This window comes from Sapajus apella, unplaced genomic scaffold, assembly GCF_009761245.1.
Source record: "Sapajus apella isolate SASKATOON/1434 unplaced genomic scaffold, GSC_monkey_1.0 scaffold46, whole genome shotgun sequence".
Taxonomy (NCBI): Eukaryota; Metazoa; Chordata; class Mammalia; order Primates; family Cebidae; genus Sapajus; species Sapajus apella.
The window spans coordinates 1077318-1088527 of record NW_022436986.1 but is presented as its reverse complement, the minus strand read 5'-3'; the positions used below and the strand labels follow the sequence as shown (position 1 = coordinate 1088527).

General features: G+C 48.1%; 1 protein-coding gene across 7 annotated transcripts in view; it reads left to right on the top strand.

The window, feature by feature from the left end:
* The window catches only part of TLN1 (talin 1), a 35285-nt gene that overhangs the window by 1697 nt on the left and 22378 nt on the right, over window positions 1–11210 (top strand). For 4 of the 7 annotated variants that reach the window (XM_032239999.1, XM_032239998.1, XM_032239997.1 and 1 more), the window contains exons 2-12: window positions 5241–5403; window positions 5646–5743; window positions 6007–6136; window positions 6242–6394; window positions 6626–6768; window positions 6881–7008; window positions 8387–8447; window positions 9086–9190; window positions 9794–9949; window positions 10654–10755; window positions 11038–11114. In XM_032239999.1, the coding sequence (XP_032095890.1) occupies window positions 5274–5403; window positions 5646–5743; window positions 6007–6136; window positions 6242–6394; window positions 6626–6768; window positions 6881–7008; window positions 8387–8447; window positions 9086–9190; window positions 9794–9949; window positions 10654–10755; window positions 11038–11114 (1283 nt within the window). In that variant the 5' untranslated portion in view covers window positions 5241–5273. Of the gene's footprint in view, window positions 1–1148; window positions 1165–1860; window positions 1881–2890; window positions 3023–5240; window positions 5404–5645; window positions 5744–6006; window positions 6137–6241; window positions 6395–6625; window positions 6769–6880; window positions 7009–8386; window positions 8448–9085; window positions 9191–9793; window positions 9950–10653; window positions 10756–11037; window positions 11115–11210 lie in introns of those variants that run through there. The other 3 variants (XM_032239995.1, XM_032239994.1, XM_032239993.1) reach the window with 3 other exon arrangements.

The window sequence follows — 11210 nt, the reverse complement described above, 5'->3', positions numbered from 1 at the left end:
TCCCATCCTCAGTTCTACCTCCCTCTCCAACCCTTAGTCCACACATCCTGCCTGAATTTACCCTCATTATAATCTGAGCTTTCCCATCATTTTCAATTACTCTCCTACCATTTTCACCCAGTCCTGTACCTATATTCGACCTGGTTATCTGCTGAATACCCTACTGCCTGCTGTGTGCCATCCCCTAGATCTAAGCCTCTTTTAATTTCTTGGTCCATTTGTAGATCCCCTTCCCCCACTCCCCAACAGAAAAGAGGAAATGAGACCCAAAGAGGAAACTGGGTCTTGCTGATCCCACGCCCAGCCAGGCCACTGACCACACCCCCATTTCACTCCCATCCTGACCCTGCCACTGACCACAGCACTATCCTCTACTCAGCCTGACCCAGCTACTGCCTATACCCCATCCCCCACCCCAGCTCCAGCTTTATTTAGACATTTCCAATGCCCCTTCACTTTAACATCCCCACCCCAGCCTAATTTAGCTACTGACCACAGGCCAGTCTCTTCTTAACCTCCTATAGCCTGAGCTGGCCTCTGACCTTAACCCATCATTCCCTGACTTAGCCACCATCCCTGTAATCATTCCTCCCCTTCCCCCAGCCTGATCCAATGACTGGTCATATATGTATTTTTTCCAACACCATCATCACCAGCATTCTCCCATCCTTTTCCTATACCCTGTCTTCCAAGATGTAGAAGGCTGCATTCCCAGCCTGATGCAGTCGCTAACCCCACCCCATCTGTCCCTAGTGGCTGCTAATCATATACCCATCCCCTTTTTCCCATAGCCCAAACACATCCCCTAACCACTGTCCCATCCTTACATGCTCTGCCCAACCTGATCCTTTCCCTTCTTCCCAGTTCCTCACCTAAACTCAGGCTACCCCAGCCACTGAAGTGTCTGCCAATGATAGGAAGCTATGGGACTCTAACCTGACTACCTTAGTAGTTATCAGGTCCTGTCAATTCTACCTCCCCAAATTTCTTCTGAGTGACATCTTCCTCAATGCCATTCTAAACTCTGGCTTCATTACCTTGAATTTGCACTAATACAGTGTCCTTCTAATCTTCAAGCTAGCTGCCAGAGTTATTTTTCTAAAATCCAGCTCTGGTTGTGTCTCATCTCTCCTCAAGACTCCCTTGGCCTCCTCTTGCCTTCTAGTAAGTAAAATTCCTCGTATCCCTCTCTAGTGTTCCTCTGCCTTTCTATCCTAACCCTGACTTCCCAACCACTGCTCCCTTGCAGGTATCCTGTGCTTCAGCCAGCTTGCCTGCTCACTTCCCTGAATGCTCTTCCACGATTTCCTGCTTCTCCATCTTTGCTTATGCTATTTCTCTGCCTGGAGTGAAAGCTACCCCTAACACAACTCCAGCTGGCTGGTGTAGTGGAGAGAGCTTGGGCTTTGCAGTCAGAAAGACTTGGGTTTGGACCCTGGCTTCACAACTTATTATTTGGAGAAGTACTGAACAAGTATTTAACTTCTTTGAGCCTGTTTTCTGATCTGTAAAAATAGAAATAATGACACCTACTGTAAGGATTAAATGAAGTTATGTGTACAATGCAAGTGACATAGTCAATAAATGGCAGATCACTGTTATTATTATTTATTTTATTATCTCAGTTAAAATTCTAACTTCAAATGACATCTATCATGATGACTTTTTGGTTCCCCTTCCCTAACTTAAAGGAATCTCTCCTCTGAGCACACACCTTTTGACTCTTACCACATCCTGCCCTCTGTTGTGATTCTGTACTTGACTTGTTGACTCATCTCGTGGACTGGGAGCCCTTTGAAGGCAAAGGCTAGGTCTTACTGATCTTGGTCCCCAGCCACTAAAAGTTTGGCCCAGAGTCTTCGCCACAACTGGCCCAAAAGGTATGCTTGCTGGGTGAATAGAGAATGTCTACATAATGGGAGGAGAGACGCTGGATGCGTGGTATGCTTGTTATGGAGGTTACCTGTGTGAAAGCTGTGGGCATAGGATGGGCTCCCTACGAGAAGATAATGCAGTCCTGATGGGATCTGTATAGGGGCTGTGTGATGGAGACAGTGTGTATGTAGACAGTAAGGTAGCTTTGTGGGAAAGAACTCTGCATAGGTTGGGGTGTATTTGGAGAGAATGAGTGTGCATGTGGGTGTGGAGGGACTGTGCTGGGGGAAGTTCCGTGCAGCCCTCCAGCTACCTGCCCAGTCCAGCTTTAAATGAGCCTCCAGCAGCCTGAGGCCGGATATGTCAGTCTCACCCACAGCCCTCCCCCCTTGCCAGTGGTTGTGGACTCAGAGGCCAAATTTGGTAACAGACCGAGTGTTACTCCCCCATCCCTCTTATAATCTGACTGTCTTAGGCGCTTTCCTTTTGTCCCTCTCTGTAACTCCCTATCTTTCTGCAGTTCCCTTTGTGGGTATCTGCCCTGACTATATTCTCCAAGTACCCCAAATTCCTTAGCCCCAATACCCTTACATTCCATTCCTTGCTGGGATTTGACCTCCTGTCCTCCATTCCCCTCCTCCAATTGCCCAACTACTTTGGAATGCATCTCAGGAATGTATTGAGGGAGGAGGAGTTCCCTGGGAGGGGGACACTGCGGTGGAGGAGTTGCTGTTCTGTAAAACGTGACTGAAAGGGGAGCAAAGTTCTTAGGCCAAAGCAGGAACGAGCTAGCTTCAACTCATACTTCCAGTGGCCTTGTTCTTTGCCACTACCACCACCCACAAATTCACTGAACAGTTTTTTGCCGCCACTCACCCTCTTGTAGCTTTGTGAATGTCCACTGTGAACCAGCCGGGGAGTAAGGGGTAGGCATGACTCAGCTCCCTTATCAGGGTCTCACCAGAGGCTTCTGTGCTTGAGGAAGAAGGGGGTGTCTAAATGTCCGGAGGAAATTGGGGGAGACATGCAATTTCAGCTTAGTGTGAAGGGCCCTTTCAGTCCTCCTTCTCAGCTTGTCGGACTCCTCCAGCTTCTCAGATCCTCCAGCCCAGCCCTCATTCTTTCATGGTCAGCAACTCCATAACAGGTCTGTGCATCTAGGACACCAAAGCAGATAATAAGGTTGGGCAAAGTGCCCTAGGAGTGGGGAGGGGGCAGAGAGCTGAAACTGGGGAGACTGGGAGAGTCTTCTCTTATTTGGGAGTAAAGACAGAGAGCTGTGGTTCTTCTCTTTTGAGACTCTGGGCTGCTTATGAGGTCAGAAATGGTCTATCTGCCACTCAGTGCTAGACCCCTGATCTATACCTTTTTCACACCTGCCTCCTGTCTCTTGTTTCTACATAGATTTTCAGTTCTCCTCATCCCAGCTCTCCTAACCTCTTTAGCCTCTACCCATTCTTAACTTCCCTGGCTTTCAAATGCTTTCTGTATCCTAACACTCCCATCTCTGCTTTCCAACCTTCTCTTCTCATCCTGCTTTTCCCTACTTGAGGCTTGTAGTTTGCCAGAAGGGGAATGGGCAACTTGAATTTGCTCATTCTTGGTTAAGAGGCACCCGATCCCTGTACCAAGCTGGGTCACATCATCAGCTGCGGGGCAGACTTCTCTTCTTGCAGCCTGTGCGCCACCTGCTGCCTCCAGTAGCCCCTCTAGCGTGCTGAGAGGGGGTGCCAGGAGGGTGGAGGAAGGTGGGATAGAAATAGTTTTCTGAGCGGCACTGAAAATACCGTCAGGGGAAGCAGATGAGACAGAGCAGAATTTGAGGCAGACGTGTTGAAGAGAAGAAAGCACAGGAGGAGTTGCAGGACTGAGTATTAACTTGGTGACTTGGAACAAGCAAGGACTGAGTTACAAGGACCAGGTTCTTTCTCTGGCCTGCCTTAAAAATGTTTCCTGTCCTCCCAGAGTCTGTTTCCCCTTCTCCAAAATTCAATAGTTGACCAGATAACTTCTGAGTTTCATCCCTTTGAGTTAGAGAATCATAATTCGGCTAGGCGAGGTGGCTCACGCCTATAATCCCAGCACTTTGGGAGGCCAAGACAGGTGGATCACAAGGTCAGGCGATCGAGACCATCCTGGCCAACATGGTGAAACTCCATCTCTACTAAAATATAAATAGCCAGTGTGGTGGCACGTGCCTGTAGTCCCAGCTACTCAGGAGGCTGAGGCAGGGAAATTGCTTGAACCCAGGAGGCAGAGATTACAGTGAGCCAATATCAGCGCCACTGTATTCCAGTGTGGCGACAGAGCAAGACTCCTCAAAAAAAAAAAAAAAAAAAAAAAAAAAGAGAGAGAGAGAGAGAATCATAATTCTAGCTTGATTGCCTGGGAAGCCCAGTACAGGGTTAGGCTCCTTGAGACTCCCCCCAGCATCTCAGGTTAGAGAAAAACTGGGGCAAAAGCAGACCCCTGGATGGCTCGAACAACTAGTATTTGGTCTCCCTGCCAGGCTAGCTAGAGTTTGTTTGCCGGGTCATTTTGCAGAGAAGGCAGCTAAAGCCATGAGAAGGAAGGTCACGTGAGAAGAGAGCTCTGAAAATCACAGACAGGAAAGAGCCAGCAGGATATAGCAGGCAACAAAGAGAGAAAAATACTGAACCAGACAAAAATGAAAACAAGGCAAGAGTAGGGCTAAGAAAGGCTATCAGGGAAAAGAGGCAAGAGAGACACTTGGATGAAAGTAGGGCGGTACAAATTTCAGTGGTGGGGCAGGGCAAATATACTCAGGTAGCACTGCACTGCAGACCTGCTCTTATACCTTGCAGACCAGCTTCTCCTTTCATTCAGATGTCTTAAATGGTCAGGACTCGTTCTTTTGATGTAAATAATTTTTCACTTTTTTTCTTTTTTTTTTTTTTTTTTTGATACTGAGTCTTGCTCTGTCACCACCAGGCTGGAGCGCAGTGGCGCAATCTCGGCTCACTGCAACCTCCGCCTCCCGGGTTCAAGCGATTCTTCTGCCTCAGCCTCCTGAGTAGCTGGGACCAAAGGCACGTGCCACCATGCCTGGCTAATTTTTGTATTTTTAGCAGAGATGGGGTTTCACCATATTGGCCAGGATGGTCTTGATCTCTTGACCTCTTGGTCCGCCCACCTCAGCCTCCCATAGTGCTGAGATTACAGGCGTGAGCCACTGCGCCCAGCCCATTTCACTCTTTAAGATTATTAAATATGATGAAAACAACCTTATTACTGTCTGCTTTGGTGAGTCCCTTTCAAAAACGCTCTTCTCTGGGACTCCGCTATCTAGGAGGCTCTTCTCCCACCAGAAGAGTGTATTCTAATGCCCTGATGCCATGGGCTAGGTATAGCCAGGCTGGAGAAAAGAAGCTGTCACCATGGTTGCACTTTCGCTGAAGATCAGCATTGGGAATGTGGTGAAGACGATGCAGTTTGAACCGTCTACCATGGTGTACGACGCCTGCCGCATCATTCGTGAGCGGATCCCTGAGGCCCCGGCTGGCCCTCGTGAGTCTGACTCCCCAGGTGGCTGGAGTGGGAGTCCTCAGTCCCTTCTTATTCCAGGCTCTCGGCCTTGAGAGTTGACCGCTTTGTCCCTAAAGGCTACTCACCCCTCAGGTCTGTACTCCATGGTTCCCTCCTTCCCCTTTAGGCCCAAGGTCATGGGAGAAATAGTCAGGGGCAGTGGTACAGCTGTTCAGCCACATTGGGGTCTTCATAATCCTGAGGTGATCCATCTTCTCTTTTAGCCAGCGACTTTGGGCTTTTTCTGTCAGATGATGACCCCAAAAAGGGTATATGGCTGGAGGCTGGGAAAGCTTTGGACTACTACATGCTCCGAAATGGGGTAAGTATCCCTTCATCAAGGACCACCACATCTCCTTCTATCAACTTCCCCCTGTTCCATCTCCTGTTTTCAGTACCCACATCTGTTGTCTCTTAGCCCTTCCCATGCTTTCTCCCTATTACAGACAATCATAATTCCCTGCTTTTGAATGAACCACTGTAGTCTTCCTTTCAGTGCTCCACTCTCTTCCCTCAGGCTGTGTCAAGAGGAAATAATACCCATAGCTCAGAAGAGGCCCCTGTCTCTTTTTCCTGCCTTAACAGGACACTATGGAGTACAGGAAGAAACAGAGACCCCTGAAGATCCGTATGCTGGATGGAACTGTGAAGACGATCATGGTGGATGACTCTAAGACTGTCACCGACATGCTCATGACCATCTGTGCCCGAATTGGTAAGGGGCCCCAGTACAGATGAAGGCCTGGGCCAGAAAGCCTCAACTCTCTCAAAAGGCATGGATCCAATGCCTGGGAAGCTAACAAGCTATCTCCTTCCCCAGGCATCACCAACCATGATGAATATTCATTGGTTAGAGAGCTGATGGAGGAGAAAAAGGAGGAGGTGACAGGGACCTTAAGAAAGGACAAGACATTGCTGCGAGATGAAAAGAAAATGGAGAAACTAAAGCAGAAATTGCACACAGATGACGAGTGTAAGCAGAACCAAAAAAAAGAGGGCTTTGGAAATGGGCAGGGTGGGAAGGGGCTTCAGCATCTGCTTATGCCAGGCACTTTTACACCCTAGGGATACATCAGTAAGAGAACAAAGTCCTACACTCATGGAACTTACATTTAAGTGAGGGGAGGTAGGAAATGGAGAATCAGAGACCAGACAGCACAGGGGCCATGGGGGTTTGGCACTGAAGGGACTCTCTATGTCCCAGTGAACTGGCTGGACCATGGCCGGACACTGAGAGAGCAGGGAGTAGAGGAGCATGAGACACTGCTGCTGCGGAGGAAGTTCTTTTACTCAGACCAGAATGTGGATTCCCGGGATCCTGTGCAGCTGAACCTCCTGTATGTGCAGGTATGGAGAGGACACGGCTCAGGTTGGGCAGGAAGAGGGAGGGACTGGAAGCACAGTGGGGGTGTCTCTGCACCCACACACAACATTTGCCTCCTTGCCATGTGCTTTCCAGGCACGAGATGACATCCTGAATGGCTCCCACCCTGTCTCCTTTGACAAGGCCTGTGAGTTTGCTGGCTTCCAATGCCAGATCCAGTTCGGGCCCCACAATGAGCAGAAGCACAAGGCTGGCTTCCTTGAGTGAGTGACCCACATCCTGTACCCTGTCAGGGCCCAGGACTCCCTGCCATTGTACCCCAGTGGGCCTGTCTCCATTCTAAGCCTGCCCCCACCATCTCTTCTTCTGGGGTACCAGGGTTTGACTGACGTAGCTACCCTTTTAGTTGCCGTCATCCATTGTCTCTTCTCTGCCTCTGGAATATGAATGTAGTTTAGCATCTCTGTCCCTAGCCCCACCTCTGAAGCAAGCATGTCACTTTTTTTTGAGATTCTCTGAAGAATTTCTCTACAGTAGCCAGAGGGAAACAAGGTAAAATTTTCCCCGTAGGGAACATGGGTTAAAAGTCTCACAAGCCAAAAAAAAAAAAAAAAAAGTCTCACAAGCCTCATCAGCTGGTGTTCCTTGGAGGAACCATTTCATGCACTTAGGATGCAGAGTTTGCTGTGGCTTTCTCAGCATCCTAAGTGCATGATCATCCTTCTAGAAAGCTCTTTCTCCTCTTGGTTCTCTGAAATGGTGTTCTAGACCCATTTTCCCTCAGGGACTGAGCCTCCAAATTAATTTTCCTCAGTCCCTTTCCCTGCAAGGAGAAACACAGATCACATTAAGAGTTCATACTGGCCGGGTGTGGTTGCTCATGCCTGTAATTCCAGCACTTTGGGAGGCCGAGGCAGGCAGATCAGCTGAGGTTGGGAATTGAAACCAGCCTGACCAACGTGGTGAAACCCCATCTGTACTATAAAAATACAAAATTAGCTGGGTATGGTGGTGCATTTCTGTATTCCCAGCTATTCAGGAGGCTGAGACAGAAGAATCGCTTGAACCCAGGAGGCAGAGGTTGCAGTGAGCCAAGATTGCGCCATTGCACTTCAGCCTGGGCAACAAGAACAAAACTCTTGTCTCAAAACAAAGCAACAAAAAGTTCTGCTGGGCACAGTGGCTTATACCTGTAATCCCAGCACTTTGGGAGGCTGAGGCAGGTGGATGACAAGGTCAGGAGTTTGAGAACAGCCTGGCCAACATGCTGAAACCCCGTCTTTACTAAAAATAAAATTAGCCAGGTGTGGTGGCAGGTACCTGTAATCCCAGCTACTCTGGAGGCTGAGGCAGGTGAATTGCTTGAACCTGGGAGGTGGAGGTTGCAGTAAGCCAGGATTGTGCCATTGGACTCTAGCCTGGATAACAGAGTGAGACTGCATCTCAGAAAAAAAAAAGAGAGAGTTTATAATAAGTCACCTCTATTTCAGAAGATAATCTAGACTATTCCCTCAGAGTCTTCCTTCTCCCCAAAGATAACACTGTCCTAGGTATTTCGTCATACCCCTAGGCCAACAGTTCATGGCCCACATGTCCCCTGATGCTGTCTACCACATGCTGACCCTCCCTTTTTTGGTGTAGCCTGAAGGACTTCCTGCCCAAGGAGTATGTGAAGCAGAAGGGAGAGCGTAAGATCTTCCAGGTGAATGTGGGTAGGGGAAAGTATTTGGGATGACCTCGGAGCTTTGCCGCTTAATCTTACTGACCAAATGGCCCCCCGCCTGCTCCCCATCTCCCCTAACCCTGCTTTCACCCACCAGGCTGTTATCCCAACTTACCTCTGCCAAGAAAGCAGACAACTTGGGCTTTTAGTATCAGCTCCATCCCTGCTTTTGCTGTGCAATTCAGTTCAGTATTCTTGTATTCTTTTATTTACCTCTAATTTGGGATAACGTTGCTTGCCCTGTGTAGGACTGATAGGAGGATCAAATGAGGTAGCAGATCTGAAATTACTATGAAAGAGTATAGTCTTTGTCCATGTGTAAGGTGTTATCCCCACTCTGAATACTCAGCCCAAAAGGTCTTCTCTTTGCCTTTCTATTTCCAAACTCTCTGTTCATGTCTCCAGAATGTCTGCAAGTTCCTTGACTATATCCTTTGACTCATCGCTTCTGCATAGCTCTTTTCAGCCCCGATCCTGTTACCCTCGTTCTCATATCTTGCACTCTTAAACCTTTCTAGTGACCCCATAATTCTCTCTCATTATAGTTAGCATCCAGCCTTAGTTCTGTAGCTGTGATATTAAACTCTTTGCTAAATTCTTCCCCATTTTATGCTCAGGCACACAAGAATTGTGGGCAGATGAGTGAGATTGAGGCCAAGGTCCGCTACGTGAAATTAGCTCGTTCTCTCAAGACTTACGGTGTCTCCTTCTTCCTGGTGAAGGTGGGTTATGGACCCTTTTCACTGCCCTCCTTATTTCCCACTCTTTCCCTTTTCTGTCTCTGAAAGTCTCTGACCTTTCCTTTAGTCACATTTCCTACCATTCCCTAAGAGTCCCATTCTCTTCCTTGCTCTGACCTTGTGAAAACCTGCCTGTTGCCGGACGCAGTGGCTCACGCCTGTAATCCCAACACTATGGGAGGCCGAGGTGGGTGGATCACGAGGTCAAGAGATCGAGACCATCCTGGCCAACATGGTGAAACCCCGTCTCTACTAAAAATACAAAAATTAGCTGGGTGTGGTGGTGCACGCCTGTAGTCCCAGCTACTTGGGAGGCTGAGGCAGGAGAATCGCTTGAACCCAGGAAGCAGAGGTTGCAGTGAGCGGAGATTGGGCCACTGCACTCCAGCCTGGCGGCAGAATGATACTCTATCTCAAAAAAATAAAACTTTTAAAAAAAAGAAAACCTGCCTGTCATTAGCCCTTCCCTCCCTACCCTGCATTTTCCCTTGTCCATTAACCCTCCAGACCACCTCAACATCCCCATGGTTTCATTCACTTCTCATTTGACCTCTGACCTGTAAAACACCAACCTCTGCCTCACAGGAAAAAATGAAAGGGAAGAACAAGCTAGTGCCCAGGCTTCTGGGCATCACCAAGGAGTGTGTGATGCGAGTGGATGAGAAGACTAAGGAAGTGATCCAGGAATGGAACCTCACCAACATCAAACGCTGGGCTGCCTCTCCCAAAAGCTTCACCCTGGTGAGTCTGGGGACTCCAACAAGAAAGTGCTTTGGGAGTTTCAGAAAAGGGGCAGCTGCAGAGGTCTTTCCTTTCTCTTTGGGTGAGTATTACTCCAGAAAAAAAAAAAAGAGTTTAGAGTAGATGGAGAACCTTCCTCTGGGGAGTGTGAGGCTTAAATGAAACAGATGATGAACTTATTTTTTTAAATCAGCGGAACAAAATTCTTATTAGCAAGCCGAGATCACAGGAATTCTTGCAGGGGTGGTGAAAGGAAAAATGTGATAACTGCCCTATTTCAGCAGCAGCTATATGCAGTAAATTTTTGACTTTATATTACAGGGTTATGAATTGAAAACTGATATGAACTGATGAAGTACCCCAATGACATAAATTACAGGAATTTTCCCTTTTGGATACTAGGGCTAACCTTAAAGTATGGCCATTTAATGCTAAATATTACATCCTCCCAATTTTATCATGAGAGTAAAAGTAAGAGACTTCCTAAATGATATGTATTTTAAACTGTGTAGTGTAGAGGCCACTCCTCAGAAGTAAAAAATTTCCCTCCAAGGAGGAAAATATGAGGTTGAAGAAAGGTGGGCATCCTCCAAGTTGGCACAGGAAGGCATCTCATCAGCTCAACCTTGGGCCTCCTATCCTAGCCATTTCCATTCTGGATAGATTCGCGCTTTCCTGCTGAGTCCCCCACCTTGTCACTCTAGGATTTTGGGGATTACCAAGATGGCTACTACTCAGTACAGACAACTGAAGGGGAGCAGATTGCACAGCTCATTGCCGGCTACATCGATATCATCCTGAAGAAGGTGAGCACTGCCTCCCCTGGCCTTCTTCTTATTTCCCCTTGCCCTCTCCTTTAGAAATGGGCACTCAGGTTGCTTGAACCTAGGAGGCAGAGGTTGCAGTGAGCCAAAATTGCACCACTGCACTCCAGCCTGGGTGACAGTGAGACTCCGTCTCAAACAAATAAACAAAAAAGAAATGGACACTCAGCTTCTGCAAAATGGCTGGTTGCAGAAAGAAGAGGTTGCCTTTTCTCCACTTCCCTCTTCTTTATCTTAACTCTTGTTCCTTTTTTCTTCCTACAGAAAAAAAGCAAGGATCACTTTGGGCTGGAGGGAGACGAGGAGTCTACTATGCTGGAGGACTCAGTGTCCCCCAAAAAGTACGAAGGGAGTTGGGTTGATCCCATCCCCCGGGGGTAGAGAAGGCAAGGCCTGGCTCTAAGGACTCTTGCGGGGTGGTGAGTCCTTACAATTGT